The sequence below is a fragment of the Odocoileus virginianus genome, chromosome 23, assembly GCF_023699985.2.
Source record: "Odocoileus virginianus isolate 20LAN1187 ecotype Illinois chromosome 23, Ovbor_1.2, whole genome shotgun sequence".
Classification (NCBI taxonomy): Eukaryota; Metazoa; Chordata; class Mammalia; order Artiodactyla; family Cervidae; genus Odocoileus; species Odocoileus virginianus.
The window spans coordinates 24,505,668-24,523,886 of record NC_069696.1 but is presented as its reverse complement, the minus strand read 5'-3'; the positions used below and the strand labels follow the sequence as shown (position 1 = coordinate 24,523,886).

The following is an 18,219-nucleotide window of genomic DNA, read 5'->3' as shown; positions in this document are numbered from 1 at the left end:
AGATCAACAATATTTAACAATTCCAACAGTTAAAATTCCCTAGTTTTAGAGAAGTATAATAGTATCCACAGACTTTAATAAATAAACCACAAGTATTTTAAAACCAGGAAATCTTCCTTATATCTAAGCGTGTAAGAGATGAAATAAAAAATGTTTGAGAAATACATGTAAGATGAACTTGTTTTGATTGTTACAGAAGGACTTTAAAAAACGGACAACTATACGGTCCTCAAACCGCATCTTCAGAGAAACTGAGACTGAATACTAATATTAAAGCATAGCTCCCCTGATAGAAGAATGCAGTGAAATTTTGAGAAGTCATCTTTTCTAATTTGAAAAGCAACAGTGTTCTGGTAACATAACTCATTCTCAATGTGAATGGAAATAACACTGACTATGAACTGTTCACAGTAAGCACGTGCTTGAACCTAGGATCTGGGACAGTCTCTCTGTATAAATATGTAAATCAGTTTCTTTTCTGCTCTAAAGTAGTTAATCTACATAAAAATTCACCAGAGAAACTTACCAGGCCTGTGGTTTGACTACACACACAGTGTTTCTTACTGGATTTGTTCCCCTAATGAACCACTCCAACTTCCATTTTTAGGAAGAGGAAACTAACATTCAAGGAAGTAAAGAAACCCTCCCAGGTTATACAGTAAAGGTGGAAAACAGCATCTTATATCGAGGCAGTCAGACATTTAGGGAAAAGGAATCAGGCAGACACTCCTGTGGCTATATGGCTGCCAACTCTACCACTGAGCATCTCTTCCACAAAACTGGTAATGGTTTTTCTCTGAGCGGCGCCTCTCTGAAAACTCAAGCTTAAAAGCTGTGTCAGATACATGCTATCATGCGCAGCACATAAATAAAACATGATATGGTAAGTAAAGATACCGTACTCACCGTTTTGCCTTGGAGGCTCTGGGGACTAACAGACTGCAAAGTGAGGCCAGCTGGCATTGACCTCCTGTCTGGCATGAACATGTGCTAGGAAGATAAAGGCACGGGGTAAGTTCTGTGGGCAATGCCAGTGACGAAAACTGTATTACAAAATGCCATTAAAACTGCTACTAGTGCTTATGAAAGAAGACAGATACTAAAGCTTCAGGACTAAAATACACACTCTGATGGGCAGAATAATTCTGTAGAGTCGTTTGGCTCAGTGGTTCTCAAACTTACTGGTCTCAGGATCCCTGTATGGCCTTGCATGGTTGCTAAGTCACTTCAGTTGTGTCTGACTCCATGAGACCCGTGTGGACTATAGCCCATCAGGCTCCTCTGTCCATGGGTTTCTCCAGGCAAGAATACTGCTGTGGGTTGTCACGCCCTCCTCCAGGGGATCTTCCCATTCCAGGGATCAAACTCACATCTCTTATGTCTCCTGCGTTGGCAGGTGGATTGGCTGGGTACCATCAGCGCCACCTGGGAAGCCCTCTTTCTGTCCTTAAAAGAAGACTTTGGCGACAAGAGTGGTGTTCTTTTACAGTTTTGCAAATCTCTTTAATGTCTGGCTAGATTTTCCTATCTGCCTCTGTATTCAATCTGTTGTGATAATCTCTTTTAGGGGAAGGACATGAAGAAAATCCACCTTCGATACAGGTATTTGGAAAAGGGAAGAGAACTTGAATAGCTTTTTTGGGATATTTGCAGAAGTCCACATTTCAAATGAACCTTTTACTCATCCAAGGTTTTGTGACATCAAACAGAGGTCAGGTGGGAAATACTGGCTCAGTGAAATATGCAGATGTTCCAATGGCTGGCACCTGTTTTTCACTATATGAGATGAGCAGCTCCTATCTGTTAATACCACCGTTGATCTTTAAGCACCAGAAGGCTGTCAAGCTCAAAGAGGCAGGTATAAGATTCCCCAAATTCTAATTTTTGCTTGAAAGCTCAAGTGGTGTCATTGATGACAAATACCATGGGCTGGCGTCCTTGAAGTGACAGACTAGCATTCCACTCTGGAAATGTCTGTCCAACACCAAATCTGAACAACTCTAGTTTGTCATTCGTTCTTTCAAGTAAAAATGGTGCTTTTAAATATATATATATATATCTTTTTTTTTTTTTTCTTTTAAAGAAGGGCCCAGGCTCTGCACCCCAGTGAGGAGGCTGTGGCATCAGCTGGTTCCAGGTGATTCAAGCTCCAGCCAGGATGATCGAGGTTGGCTGCAACGACCATCTGGGGAAGAAGGTCTGCCTTAAATGCAGGGCTGCTGAAACCAGCAGGAATCTCAAGAAGCCGATCACAGCCCAACCTGGCACCCACTGGAACAAGCTCATTCTGAAGAAGTGGTTCATGATTTTCAAGGACCGTGTGTCTCTGAGGGAATATGGGATCCATGATGGAATGAACTTGGGAGTTTTATTACCAGTTGGGCAGAATTCTTCCTCCCTGCCCCTTCCTCTTCTCCCTCTTTCAACTCCCACACTAATATGAATGTTTGTGTTGGAAAACTCATGCTAATAAAAACTTAGAGGCTGGACTTCCCTGGTGGTCCAGTGGTTAAGAATCTGCCTGCCAATGCAGGGGACACAGGTTTGATCCCTGGTCTGGGAAGATCCTACACACTGCGGGGCAACCGAGCCCGTGAGCCACAGCTACTGAAGCCTGTGTCCTGCAGCCAGTGCTCCACAACAAGAGAAGCCATCACAATGAGAAGACGGTGCACTGCAAGTAGAGAGGAGTACCCCCCGCTCGCCACAAGTAGAGAGCCTGAGTGGAGCAATGAAGAGTCAGCAAAGTCAAAAATAAATAAAAAGCAACAAAGCAAAACATTAGAGCCTGAAAAAAAAAAAAAAAGGAGCTAGTTTAGCTTATAACTCAAATAACCATGCAAGCATTTTTCTCTGAGACTGGGGTATGCAATAGACATGCTTTAAGTACATTTCCCATTTCATCACACAAACATTATGGAACGAACAGTCAAGACTGAACACAGTTATCTTTTACTGTTTCATGCTGGTGATTGAGTGAAATTGCTCCTTTATTTTTACAGCAAATCTGTGACCGTGAAATATTACAACGACCACCCACACAGTCTGAGCCATTCCCTTGATTCAGGCTAAGGCGCTAGTGCTTTTACCCACTTTTTAGTGTGTTTGCACTGGTAGGAAATGACAACACAGTCAACAATGCCTTATTATTATTACTACAGAAACAGTTTTGAGCTTATCAGAGACTCCCTGAAAGGCTCGTGGGTACCGCAGGTAACCCCAGGCGCTCCCTAAGGATCCATGAACCCTACTTTGAGAACCACGGATCACATCAAGGAAGACGACAGGACAGGCACAAAGAAAACCTGGCAACGCTGGAGGAGCTTCTCAGGAGGGCCAGGTGCTAGCTGACTGGGAAAACTGACTAGGCAGCACACCTACATCTCATATTTGCTATTGAAACAGATGATCAATTTTGACCATGAGAACACTGTTCAACCACACACTAATAATTTGCATTTGATCAGATTTCTCTTGAATATCGTTAATAATTTTCATTAGCCTTTGGACGTACAAAGTGTCAAAACGTTGAACTCTGTTACAGGGACGTTCAAAGTGAGCCTTTTTTTGGTGAGACAAACTAAAGCTTCTTTCAAAAGACACTTTCTGATTGACTTATTAATTCCTAACTAATGCTTATTTATGGAAAAATCAAGCGAACGCTTTATGCAATGATGTAACTGAAGGAGTCAGCCCATCACAAGGACAAGAAAAGGCACTTTTCAAAATAGCATAAAGCGAGAGGCTCTTTAGAATTCAAAGAAAGGGAAAGAAAAATGCCTTTTCACTTTAGGACAGACACTAAGACTCGGTTGCAAACACAGTGACTAATCAAAATGATTTTGCTTCAGCATTGTGAAAAGCTGATTGACGCAAGGTGCTCCAATTTCACTTCAAAAAATCTACTAAGCAAGACTTGAACCCACTGAGCTGCTGCTGCTGTTTGTTTACTGGCTAAGTTGTTTCTGACTCTTTGCAACCTCATGAACTGTAGCCCACCAGAATCCTCTGTCCATGGGATTCTCCAGGCAAGAACACTGGAGTGGGTTTCCATTTCCTTCTCCAGAGGATCTTCCCGACCCAGGGATTGAACCCCTGTCTCTTGTATCTCTTGCATTGGCAGCAGGTAGATTCTTTACCACCTGGGAAGCCCCTAAACCAACTTAACATGTGCATTAAAGCATGATCTCTATATCTAAATTTTTTTAAAAATATATATGGAGAAGTCCCTGTCAGTCCAGTGATTAGGACTCCGCACATCACTGCTAAGGTCATGAATTTGATCTCTGGTAGGGAACTAATATCCCACAAGCTGCATGGCGTGGCCAAAAAAAAAGTATATATATCAGTAAGTGATGTTACTTTAATATGCAATTGGGCACCTGAGGAGGTATTTCAGTATGCTGTATCTTCAGCTGGTGGTTAGAAGATGAGGATCACACTTTTATCTTAGCAGAGAATAGGAAGAGCCTGACAGAAGACTGTAGGGGTGCTACAAGAGGCGGTGTAGAATTTGCAAGTATGCGTAGGGCCAATCCAAATGCATGTGGTCTTAACCTACAGGGAAAGCTGATGAGATCTGCTCTCAAGCAGAGAGGAATGCATAATGCATCCGTTCCAAAGAGCTGATCCTAAGAGAAGAAGCCCTGCAAGCTTAGGTTTTATACATAAGAGTCTGACATTGCAAAAATGCTTCTTTAATTTTTAAAACAAAACAAAAAAAAGCTGATTTTGCCTGCCTCCTCCCCATTATCTTGTCTCTGGCATTCACAAGAAAGAACAGTGTACTATTAATAGGAGTAAAAGGCTTCTCACATGGCTCAGTGGTAGAGAACCCGCCTGCCAATGCAGGAGATGTGGGTTCATTCCCTGGGCTGGGAAGATCTCCTGGAGGAGGAAATGGCAACCTACTCCAGTATTCCTGCCTGGGAAATCCTATGGACAGAGAGCCTAGTGGGCTACAGTCCATGCGGTCATGAGAGCTGGACATGACTGAGCGACTAAACAACTAAAAGTAAACTGCAGCATCCTTGGAGGAGCAATGAACCCTGGACGAGCAGACGCCTTACCTTGGGATGATGGGCCCGGTGCCTGCGGTCTATGGTCATGTCTCTGCGGTCTATGGTGACATCTCTGCGGTCTATGGTGACATCTCTGCGGTCTATGGTCATGTCCCTGCGGTCTATGGTCATGTCTCCCCTCTGAATTGGCGAAGACACTTCCGATCTGTAGGTCCGCTGAGGGGAGAAGCCCTGATAGGCGGCTATGGAGCCGTGGGAGGGTGACGTGGGGATGGAGTGCATCGTCTGGTCGGAGATGTTGACCATGGTTTTGGGGCTGGTCAGGGTGCCGTGGCGAGGGAGGGTGCCCTGCTTGTTGTAAAACTGACGCTGCTGCCACTCATATAGCTGCCACATGGTGTCGTCCCGCATGGATCTCCGCTTCTCCTCGGCTCCGGGTCCCGCTGCCTTGTCGTGGGCCGAGGGCGTTACGCTGCAGATGCTCTCCGGCCTGGTCTTGCTGTTTCTCGGGAGGGTTCTGTAGCCTTCCGGGTAGCGGGCCATGACTGGGGCTCTGTGGCTTGGCATGTTTCTTGGCAACGTTTGGTAAGAGATTACTCTGAAATAAAAGAACAATTGCAACATGAAACTGAAGGAGAGCTGCTTTTCAGATAGTAAATTGGAGTACGTTTTTATTTTTTCTTTTTTTCTCCCCTCCTGATAGATAAAATGTATACTGAAGATTCATTTTTTTTTAAAGGTGACTAATGAACAGAATTTAATTTTTTTATGAAATCTAATTTGACGGATTGAATATACTAAGTCAACAACATCTGTGTCACTCACATTAAAGACCATTTATTCCACACAATGTATGGTTTGGTTTCAGGAAGGAAGAGTTCTATACTTTCTCCAGAAACAAAAATGTTCAAGATCTCAAGTCTGTCCTCATGTCTTCCTTGTTTTTATATAAATAATCTCCTAGAATCTCATCTTCACACATCTCAGAAGAATACTTAAACAGGGTTTCTGTGTGTGGATGGAACATTGGAGTTTTTGAGCTGTGCCTACAGAGCATGGAGATTGGAAATGAAGGACTGCAGGTGGTGAGGCTTTATTGTACTTTGTCCTTCTGAAAGCATAACTGTTTACGGGAAGAAGTACATGAATCAGTCTGTAGGAATCATTTCCCTGGATAACTTTTCAGAAATAAAAATGACTCAAAGCTAAAGCTAAAAATTTAATTTTTTAAAGACAAAATTCTTCAACATGATGCTATTTCAGACTCAAAACTGCAGATCTCCAGAATTATGATGTTTTAATACTTGTGAACTTTATTATTAATCAAGCGGGAAGAAGCAGTTGGTCAAACATCTGGAGGGCCAAGCTTTCACTCTTGTTTTCCCCCTAAATAAAAAGATCTTAGAGGAGGTTAGTTACACCTCTGGGACTGAGAGAAGGTTCAAGTGTGTGGCGGGAGAAGGCTAAGAAGAGATCATACTCCTTTCAATACTAGGGGGTTAAAGAAGAGTTAGTGGTCTGGCTGGAACCACAATGCAGGCCTCTCACTTCCTTAAGCAGCTGTCTACTCTCTTTATTATGTCAACGATTCCCTTTGAGACTTAAGATTTCTCAAGACTTTGGGATTTAACGAAAAAGCAAATTCATTCTTTTATTTTAAAATTTTTGCCAAAAGTATGGAAATTATTTAAAAAAAACTTTACTATTCTGTTGCAATAATATACTTAAAGATAAAAAGATACCACTAAATTAGGAAGGGTAAAATCTTAAAGTGCTGGAGCCCTTCATGTGCTGCTGAAATCGGGCCAACGGAAATGTTCTGGGACTTGGCTTTCTCATCTAGAAGAGGATTTGATCACAAAGTGGTCTTACAATTCTAAAGTTCCATGTTTTATTTTGTATTTTGAAATACTTCCAGGTCCTTCAACCATTCTTCTAAGCTGAGTTTCCTTCATCTCGCTGAATGTCCCTCAGCTTCTCCATGTCTTGAGCTGAGCCACAGGGGAAGCCCAGGGACACTGGAGCGGGTAGCCTATCCTGTCTCCAGTGGATCTTCCTGACACAGCAATCAAAACAGGGTCTCCTGCATTGCAGGTGGATTCTTTACCAACTGAGCTGTCATCCCTCTCAAAACACACACACACACACACACACACACACACACACACACACACACTTCTGAGAGCCCAACCGTCTGAAGACTTTGGGGCTGGAGTGGGGGAGGAAGGTACCCCATACTCTGATATTAGCAGTAAAAAGAATCAAGTCTCTCCATGTAAATTTCCTATTTTTTCCTTGCCTGATCTCCCTCCGACCCTCATCTTCTCCGCTAACAGAAGAAAGCCCAGAGCTGGCAACCCCATGGGTGCTTAGGAAAGCATGTCAGGCAGGGAATATGATTCCATCCGATAAATTCCGCCCTAGTGCTCCAGCAGTGTACTCCAGCATACCTTGGTTATTGGGCCATTCATAAACTTAAGAAATACCATAGACATCCCATTGAGTAAGAAGCTCTGGATTAGGCACAGAACTGTATCACAGTAACAAATACCGAAAACATAAATGATATTAACTTCATGTATGCTGTTCAGAAATCTGTAAAAAGATCATTTATAGTTACATAAAGGAGGGTCACATATTTTCGATTTAAAACAAATGAAAAACTGCCTGTAGGCTAATGTTTAAATTCCAGTTCAGAAAAATCTGATGACACAGAACGCAGGCGTCCACACGAGCTGGACCCTGTGACCGAGATGGCTACTGCACTTGGATCATCTAATGTGTGATCATCAACGGCAGGCAATTTTCCTACCAAGCTCGGCTAGCTAAATAAAAGTGACTACAAAGTGTAAAAGGTTCTTCTGCCATCTTTGGAACTACTTTTTGGAGGATTTTAATGGAAAATCTGGTTATCATCAAGCAAATTTATTTTCACCCCATATACTTTCTACCACTTTGAGACCTTTTTTTTTTTTTAAAAAAAAAAAAAACTAGTTTCCTTCAGTGTTTTTCTCCAAAGAAATTCAAATTAAGCAAACTGTGATTTACTTTTTAAGTGAAAGCTTAAGTAACTCTGTGGGCGCCTTAGTCAGGTTTTGTGCCCCATTCAACAGCACCTGCCTGTCAAACGCCCTGAAAACCCTGACACGTGATTCTGCCATGCAAAACAATGGCTTAGGCCCCAGCATCTGAACGGGCCCGCCCCTCACAAAGGAATTTTCAGACTCTGTTCACAGATGCAGGCACCTACTATATGACTACATAGGAAACCTCTTTTCTTTCTATTAGAACTTTAGGAATGAAAGCCAGCCTTTCATAAAGTTTCACCAAATGAATTCTGCCATCTATGACCATTACACTTCTTGCCACCGATAAAAATTATTTCACTGTAAAACCTCACCACTGTTTTTGAAGCATGATGTTCACATAATAATGTAGATGACCTATGTCAATGATCTAAGCTGGGCTCTAGCCAGGGAACCCAAACTTGGAGGAGCAACGTGAAGGGAACCTGAGCTCCAAATGACCTCAGGCCAGCCTTTAGAAGCTGGAAGATCTGCAGTCAAAATCTGTAAGTCACAGGGAGCCTTTAAGGATGTTCATTACATCCAACCAAAGACTTCGAGAAGTGCTTGAAAACTAATACTTATGGCTCAACAATTAAAAAAACTAACTTCAGATACTGAACTCCTTTAATGGTTCACTTTCAACCTTACGAAAATATGATTTTACTTGAGGAAAACTGATTCAATTAAGAAGCGAGATTTAATTTGCTGGGTAGAGAGGCAGCAAATCTTCTGGCTCTGGTTTTTATTACTGTTTCCCTGAAAACGATTACCTTCATAAGTACTTTCAAACATCCTGTCATTTCCTACCCGCCCCCACTCCCCCAATACCTCTGGCTTTTCTCCGGTGCAATCAAATTTTATTGTTGAGACAGCAACTGTTTCTCACAGCTGTCCCTTGGGAAAATTAGGAAAGTGAGCAATAAGGGTGGAGGAGGAGAAAACAGGAGTGAGCAACACACCATGGGATGAGAGGGGCCGAGCTGCACTCCCGAGAGGAGAGACTGGCTGACAACCACCCCGACCACAAGGACATCCCACCACCCCAAAAGTTCATCTTCTTTCAACCAAAACATTACTAACTTATTGCTTTCTGGTTCCCTACTCCTGAAAGGTAAGAGTTACAGTAGGTCTTCAGTTAACTGTGTATGCGATAGTTCATTACAGTACTTTATAAACCTTGCACCACCAGCTTCCCACCTAAAAACACAACACTTTCTCATCCACGGGCACCTGCTTTTCCTCCATGTTCTGGCCTTTACTTCTGGTCTTTGCAGACCCTCCAATCCCTTTTTTCCCTTTATTTTTTAATTTTCAAAACACTGTATTGAAGTATAGCTGATTTACAATGCTGTGTTAATTACTCCTGTACAACAAAGTAACTCAGTTACACACACACACACACACACACATTCTTTTTCATATTCTTTCCCATTATGGTTTGTCACAGAATGTTGAATATAGTTCCTTGTGCCATATAGTATGACCTTGTTGTTTATCCTTTTTTTCCTTTAAACGTCAAAGTTCTTTCTGGTTTTCCCTTAGAATCTTTACTTTATCCAGCCTCCTACTGAATGAATGCTTCTCCTTTCATCCTTACTTTTAAGCATGTCTGATATCATGATGATGACACTCCAAATCTTATTCAAGTCCAGATCTCTCCTTGGAGGTACAGACTGCAGGCACCTCAAATCTAACCTATCCAATCACTCATTACCTTCTGTCTCCCCAATCCTTCCCTATGCGGTGAGAGGCACTGGATAATGCCTGACAACCAGACAAAAAAAGCAGAGCACCATTCTTGATTTCCCCCAGCCACTCAAATGAGATTCGAGTGAGACCAGTCTGCAATCAAGCACATCCAAGTACTCAACTAGACCTGTCAATTACAAGTTCAGTTTTTGAACTTTCTCCAACTCATTCTCCAGATTCTACTGAATCACCACTCTGCATACATATAACAACTCTGGCTTCTCTCTCCAGCCTTGCTTCTTGTCCATCATTACAGCAGTTGTGATGATGTGAGCCTCAGCCAGACTCGGCTTTGGAGTCTTTTCCCAGCACTATCAACTCCTCAGTTGTGCATACCGCAACCAAGATAAGCATACCATCCTTCATATCTGGGCTCCTACTTCACTTCCTCCAGACAGGTTTCCCTGAACCTTTAGGCTGGGCTCGTTGTCCCTGAAACATCTTCTCTTCTTGCTGTATTTGTCATCATATGCAGGATCTGTTTAACTTAGTCCACGAGACTAAGAATGGCTGTGAGAAATTTGGACTATATCATTTCAGTATTTTACTTCCTGGTCCCATGATTACCATATAGTAGTTATACAATAAGTATACAAAAGAATAAGTGTGCACATGAATGAATAAACACTTAGATGAATAAATATAATACTTAGTCATGTGCATCATGAGTTTAAGAAAGCCAAGAAATGAGACTGAGACTAGAGCACGGAAGCCTTTCCGGTCACCACACATTACATGTCTCAGGAGAGCTTCACATTACATTAAGCTGTAGGAGCTACTAATGGAAAACAGAGCAGGATGGTGGGGACAGTGAAGACAAGTTTTGTGTGTGTGTGTGTGTGTGTGTGGAGAAGGCAATGGCACCCCACTCCAGTACTCTTGCCTGGAAAATCCCATGGACGGAGGAGCCTGGTAGGTGGCAGTCCATGGGGTCGCTACGGGTCGGACATGATTGAGCGACTTCACTTTCACTTTTCACTTTCATGCAGTGGAAAAGGAAATGGCAACCCACTCCAGTGTTCTTGCCTGGAGAATCCCAGGGATGGGGGAGCCTGGTGGGCTGCCATCTATGGGGTCGCACAGAGTCAGACATGACTGAAGCGACTTAGCAGCAGCAGCAGCGTGTGTGTGTGTGTGTAAAGGGCTGAGGCTAGAGCGTGTGTGTGTGTGTGTGTGTAAAGGGCTGAGGCTAGAGCGTGTGTGTGTGTGTGTGTGTGTGTGTGTGTGTGTGTAAAGGGCTGAGGCTAGAGTGTGTGTGTGTGTGTGTGTGTGTGTGTGTGTAAAGGGCTGAGGCTAGAGCGTGTGTGTGTGTGTGTGTGTGTGTGTGTGTGTGTGTGTAAAGGGCTGAGGCTAGGTCTTGCCCCCTTCCTCAGTGTGCGTGTGTGTGAAGGGGTGAAGCTAGATCTTGCTTCCGTCCTTGCCTCAAACAAACATGATCTGTACCCACGGCCTACACCTTCTCTTATACTGGGCCAGGGAGGATGGTTCCTTGCCATCAGTAAAGTTGGGTGAACATTACTCAGAGAGACAGAGGAAAAAAAAAAAGAAAAAAAACCACACACACACATATCTGATTACCCTGAAGAAAAGATGAGTCATGAAGCTGTAATATCACAAATGCAATCTGAATTCAATACACTGACCCCGTATCTCAGAAAGCAGTCTCCCGTCAACACCACAAGACACTTACCCCCTGGTTTCCTCTTCATAACCTCTTCCCTTCTGGATTTTAATCCACTGCTCCAGCTGTTGCATTGAATTCGTTCTCTGTATGACTCGATCAGCCTCTGTGTGTAAGGGCCCTGTACTGGGGTGACTTCCACCTCTAAGATCTGCCAGGCTCACATTGACTGTTTTGTTCTCTGAGCTATTCAAATTGACTGGCCTGTAGTGTCCAGTCTGACCTGGGCACGTTGACCCGCTCTCATATTCAGACGACAGAGAATTCAACTTTACACTATTAATTTTTGTTAAAGGTCTATCTTGGCCATCCTTCTGAAATCCGTATTTTTCAGCTTCTAATGCCTTTTTTTCTTCGTTTCTGCTCATTTCCTTGTTTTTCTGGTTATTTTGGACCTCTGGTTTAATTAGCACTCTATGATTGGGAAAGTTATTGATCTCTTTAGCTGGTGCATTTTCAGATGTAATCTTATCCACTCTGAAATCAGAGAAGAAAGGCAGAGTAAATCAGATGAAATAATGCACATGTTATTTTTGGGATTCACTCTGAAAAAAAAAAAAAAAACCCATAAAACTATCTTTTCTTTACAAAAAACCCTGAAAGGGTTGCAGAAGACAAGTCTGCACAAATCCCCAATGTCATGGCGTGAAAATTCAAGTACAACACCAGAATGTATAAATAGAAAGGGGAGAAAATTAAACATAAAATACACAGTGTAGAAAGCACTGGAAAACAAAAAAAGTGGTGAGTGTCCCTACCATTAGAAATCTGAAAAGAAAGCAAATGAGGCTGCCCTTTGACCATGAAACCACAAAAATCCATGCTTAAAATACCACAGTAGCTGGTTGTTTGAAATAAACAACATGGTTTCCAATTAGGAGGGTTAATGCATCATGAGACAAACATGACTCTGGTTTGTGGAAATGGACATTATCTTCTGATGCTATCAAAGATCGAGACCATGTGACCAACTCACTCTCTGTATTCCTGAGGACTTAAGTTTCTGAGCTGGACTACATGTGCTCTCTTTTTTCTTAATTTGTGGAACTTCCAGTAGTTACACTGTTATTTTGCTTATTTATCTTTTGGTTGAGCACAGGCTTTCTCTAGTTGAGGCCAGGTTTGGTGGGGGCTGAAGGAGGGGGGCAGGGAGAGCGTGCAACTAGTCTCCAGTTGCTGTGTGTAGGTTTTTCTCATTGCAGTGGCTTCTCCTGCTGCGGAGCAGGCTTTAGGCGCACGGGCTTAGCTGCCCTGCAGCATGTGGAATCTTCCCCAATCAGGGATCAAACCTGTGTCCCCTGCATTGACACGCAGATTCTTAACCACTGGACCACCACAGACGTCTACAGCTCTACCGCTTACTAGTTGAGTTTCCAGCAAGGTACAGAAAATTACTGAGCCTCAAACTCCTCTTTGGCAAGTAGGGAAAACTTTAGCACCAAGGATACGGGACTGCTGTGAGCTCCACATGAATAAATCTGTGACTGGCACAGACTTTATCACCACTACCATTCAATCTCATCAAGCAACTGTGGATCAGAAGCTGGCATCTCGTGTCCACGTCCCCGCAGGAAGAATGTGCTGCTTAGCAGTGTGCGCCTGAGCCAGCAGATGGTTTTACTGCTCACCATGCCAATTGCTCTATCTGGGTCTTTTTGATGAGAATCAGCTTTCCTGAGACCAATCACTTCCAGGATCTGACCAGACCAAGCTGAGTGTCTGTACCTGCACAAAACTGCCAAGGTGATACCACACTGGGAGGCTTCTTGAAGAGGGAACTGACCAACCTTGCACATTTCAATATATAATAATGATCCTACTGAATCCTAACTGTGCTATTGCTGCCAGTGTTAGTGATAAAAATGCATGTGTTAAAAATGTAGAATCTATACATATTCTTGGAGGAAGAAATGGCAACCCACTCCAGGATTCTTGCTTGGAGAATTCCATGGACAGAGGAGCCTGGTGGGCTACAGTCCATGGGGTTGCAAAGAAGTCACACACAAGAAGAGACTTAATAACATACATATTCTATTCAGCTATACAGAGATGGCTAGTTAGGAATAAAATCAGTGAGAAAAAATAAAAAGAAATGTGACTATTTCCCTCAGAGTACAGTTATAGACCATCCATATATTTAGGTTTAGATAAAATTCATGGCTTCATATTGGAAGCAATATTAGACACTGAGGGAGTTTATTAAGATATGCTATGGAGCTTCTTCCACTTGAAAGATAGAAATCAGAGAAGATCTATGCTACAAACACATTTATCCAAGCTAATTTCAGGAGTAGAAAGAATTTTTTAAAACACTGAGCATCAAATATATGAAAAGGTCTTTTTAAAAAGTTACCTCTAATCTACCTAAAGCTATTTTAAATTAGAACTGCAATGACTTTTCCCTCAATTTTTCCAAAAACTTAAAAGATGTAATCAAAAAAGATACATGCTGACTTCTCTCTAATGGAACCAAAACTGATTCAAAAATGTATGCTAAGATAACATAAATAATGTAAAACCTGTGATCTAATTTTAAAAAGTAACATTTAAGTTACTGCAGAAGATACATGCAAATATAGAAAATGATAATAATGGGCCGAGAGACAGAAAATTATTCAGAGAATGTATATTATGCTTAGAATTTTGTAATGCCATCAGTGGCCTGCCCATTGGGGAATGATGATGTTGCAGGTCATAGGTTAAAATACTTCATAAATGAGCTAGAGATAGAATAAAACATGTAATTTCTTTCTTTATTCCTTTTTAAAAATTAATTTATTTGGCTGCTCTGGCTCTTAGTTGCAGCATGCGGGATCTTTAGTTGTGGCATGTGGAATCTTAGTTCCCTGACCAGTAATCGAACTCTGGCCTCCTGTATTGGGAGCATGGAGTCCTAGCCACTGGACCACTAGGCAAGTCCCCAGAAGATGTAATTTCTACAGGATGATGGTGACTGACACCAGGTCAGGCACGTAGATGGTATTCAATCATTCCTGGCTAACTGGGCAAATTATATCAATGCAACTGGCTAAAAATTGCTATGGGCAGATAATCAACAAATAGTTGTCCAGAGTCAAGAAACAATATTGAATATCATCTTTAACAGCATAAATTAGGAGTAATTATTAGTTTTTAGACTGGAAAATACAAGAAAAGAAAACAGAAGTTGAAATTCTGGGTTAAGTGCAATATATGAAATTGAAATTATCTAGAAATCATATATCTTAATGACTATATTGATTTCTGTATTCTAAACAATTCCCTAAAAGTTAGTATTATCTGAAGTCAGTTTTATCCTAAGATTTTCAATTCATTTTTTTTCACCTAACAAATTTTCTCTAGCTCTCAGTCATAATAGTCTCATCTTTATGTCCATCCAGGTTATTTTTACACATGAAATTCCAAAAACAGATTTTCCCTTTATTAGCTCTCAACCTAGAAAATGCATTATGTTTGAGGTAGCTATTCTTAAAAATAGGTGTCCCAGAGTTCAATCTTAGACCTTCTTTCCTTTCTTCTGCATACTTTTGCCTAGCTCTAATTACTAGTGATTAGTTAAACTGATCTGAAATAGATAAACATAAATTTACTCATACAGCATCAACTTGAGTCTTTTAACCAATACCTCAAAAGACTTTAATTTCCTGAGAAAATAGCAAAAAGACCAGATATGCAAGTTAGCAATCTTCCTTATATATGTGCTCAACTGTTGTTGACTCAAAGAAAAATTTAACTGTATCATAGATCTTCATCCAAATTATAGGAATATATTTAAAAAAATGCCAAAAGCTCATAATTCAGCTACTATTTACATATTTTAGAAGCTGATTTCCTCTCACTAGCTTTTAATATAGTTGAATATTAAAATGATTCACATGTTAAGGCAGGTGGGAAAAATCACACTTACATCAATTTTAATAGTACATATTTATATAACCAAAGAATCTAAGTCCTGGAGTTTTAAAAGAAAGAAGATAGAATTCATTAAGAAGTAGATATATTTAGAAATAATCTAGATGCTTGATGAACTATTTTCTGGAGACATTCATCATGAAACAATCAGAAATATCCTGGAAACACTGAAGAAATGAAACCTATCAAAAACTTTTATTTCAATTGATTAAACTTGAGAAACATACAACATAATATAAAAACACAGTGAAATTAACTTCATGAATATAAATTCTCGTCTAAGATTCAGAACCTTAAGAAACACTGTTTCGTGTACTTTTAAGATAGCAATTAAAAATGTACTTACCGGATATTAAAGGTAATTCTGTAAGAAGAAAGAACATTCAGTTGGAATGTTAGGATTTGGGATTCACCTCAGTATATGGATAGGTGAGAATGAATAAAGAGGGAAGGTGGAATAAAAATGCAGATGGCATCTCAAACCAACTAAAGGTGTATTGATTTAATATAGAAGATGAACTTAATCCTTGCTTTCTGGGGAAGAAATGGTTCTGTATCATGACTACTAAAATGACATGTACTATGACAATGATGTATTTATTTGCAAGGCAGGGCATAAAATATAAGTGGAAATCACCACTGCTTTCCCTACAAGGCTTTACCTTTTCACAGGTTCTGTCTGCACCAGGGCAGCATCTAACATGGCTTTCATCCATAACTCCATTTCCTTTCCTGTGTCAGTACAGAAATAGTAGGTCCGCATGTTCGGATGGGCAGCCTGATTGAAAACGACACGATCATTTTAAATAGAAATATGGCACCTGTAAAAGTAAAAGAAAGAAAAAAAGTTCAGTGGCTCCCTACATAGACCATTACTATCAAGCTTCAAAGAAAGGGGACTTGGCTTATTGGGTTGGCCAAAGGTGTTATGGGAAAACATGAATGAACGTTTTTGGCCAACAAATACATATAGATATAGAAATGAGGGACTTCAGAAAAACACCATTCAATATTGAAAAAATATACACATCTTACATTTTTTTCTATCTTTACCATTTTTCATTTTCTTAAAAAAGAAAAAGAATAAAGGTTTAAAGGAAGGGACGGTAGGAGAAGGAGGTAAGAAAAAAAAGCACCTGACCATCCCTGTTCCATGGCCACACCCCAAGCAATTTCTATTTACAATCCACACCTCTCTGTTCAAGAACGTTCCACAGCAAGCAGCAACTAAAGTCACTAATAGCACTTCCCTCCTGTGGCAGCAGTTCCTTCAGCCCTTAAAAGTTGCTGCTCTCAAAGCATTCTGGCGAATCATTATAGACACTATACACAAACATAAAAGATTTATACATGACCCCAAATGGTACTGCCCTTTAGGTTTTCTTCTCAAGTATCAGAGTAAAATATAAATGCTCTAGGTTTGAGGAAGAAGCCCTGTATCACCAGTAAGTGGTTTAATCTGCCTCCACCGAGAGATGCAGATGGAAAACAACGTCAGGGAGGCCCTGCTGAGGGACGGCTCCCAGGTGCAAGGACGGAGCACTCAGCTTAGCCCTGGGCCAGCAAGGCGAGGGTGGACCGCAGCAGTAGTTGTATGTTGAGTAGAAAACCAAGGCCAATTAACACAACACTGTAAATCAACTAGACTTTAATAAAAAAAATTTTTTTAAAGAAAGAAAACAAAGGCCAAGGTGGGAGAAACATTCTTTTTCCCCCCTAACTTATTTATTTATTATTTTTATTTTTTTGACTGTGCTGGGTCTTCGTTGCTGCACACAGGCTTTCTCTAGTTGTGGCAAGCGGGGACTTCTCACTGCAGCGGCTTTTCTTGTTGCAGAGCATGGGCTCTAGGGTGCGCCAGCTTCAACAGTTGCATCACGTGTGTTCTGTAGTTGTGGCGCATGGGCTTAGCTGCTCCGTTCACATGGAATCTTCCTTGGTCAGGGATCGAACCCATGTCCCCTGCATTGGCAGGCAGAGTCTTATCCATTGTACCACCAGTTAAGTCCTGAAACATTCTTAATTTCCACTTAAAATGCCTGTGATGGACTTCCCTGGTGGAACAGTAGGTTAGAATTTGCCTGCCAATCCCTGGTCTAGCAAGATCCCACATACCTGGGGGCAACCAGGCCCATGCAGCACAACTGCTGAGCCCACGCGCTAGAGCTCACACTCTGCAACAAGGGAAGCCGCTGCAATGAGAAGCCCATGCCCCGCAACTAGAAAGTAAACTCTGCTCGCTGCAACTAGAGAAAGCCCACATAGAAACCAAGACCCAGTGCAGTCAAAAATAAGTAAGTAAATAAATTTTAAAAAGCCAGTGACAACTCCCTAGTAGACACTGAAAGACAAGGATAAATAAACACAAATTATTTCAGTATAGAATGAGGCAAAAGGAAGAGTTAGTCTAAAGAGATGCAAGAAGACCCAGAGCAACAGACTTCACTCCGAGATCCTGACTGTCTGCTTGATCTACAGCGTCAAATGAGTTTCTTGAAAACCTTTTTCAGCATCAGGATGTAAATAAATTCAATCAATACACTGAGCAAATTAACTTACAGAACCAACAAATATCATTTGACTGTGGAAGGGGTATAAAATTGTATACGGAAACCATGAGAAAGAATCAGTTCAAGCGCTATGTATTGTTAGAATGATTAAAACCACCAGAGTCTCTAGACTAGACTAAGGGAGGTTTGGGAGAAATGGATAAAGACCCACTGCCCATATCTGTGATGAGTGGAAGGAATGCTGGACTGGTGCTCAGCATTCCAGTTGTGGCCAGGGC

At 41.3% G+C, this 18,219-nt stretch overlaps 1 protein-coding gene and 1 pseudogene across 24 annotated transcripts in view; one reads left to right on the top strand and one right to left on the bottom strand.

Moving 5' to 3' along the window:
* The window catches only part of PLEKHA5 (pleckstrin homology domain containing A5), a 251,395-nt gene that overhangs the window by 70,853 nt on the left and 162,323 nt on the right, over positions 1 to 18,219 (bottom strand). For 14 of the 24 annotated variants that reach the window (XM_070453704.1, XM_070453693.1, XM_070453690.1 and 11 more), the window contains 5 exons: positions 16,094 to 16,209; positions 15,778 to 15,795; positions 11,529 to 11,996; positions 5,070 to 5,619; positions 907 to 990 (listed from right to left, as the gene is read on the bottom strand). In XM_070453704.1, the coding sequence (XP_070309805.1) occupies positions 907 to 990; positions 5,070 to 5,619; positions 11,529 to 11,996; positions 15,778 to 15,795; positions 16,094 to 16,209 (1,236 nt within the window). The remainder of the gene's footprint in view (positions 1 to 906; positions 991 to 5,069; positions 5,620 to 11,528; positions 11,997 to 15,777; positions 15,796 to 16,093; positions 16,210 to 18,219) is intronic. The other 10 variants (XM_070453691.1, XM_070453707.1, XM_070453713.1 and 7 more) reach the window with 1 other exon arrangement.
* On the top strand, positions 2,093 to 2,443 carry LOC110135717 (ubiquitin-like protein 5 pseudogene; annotated as a pseudogene).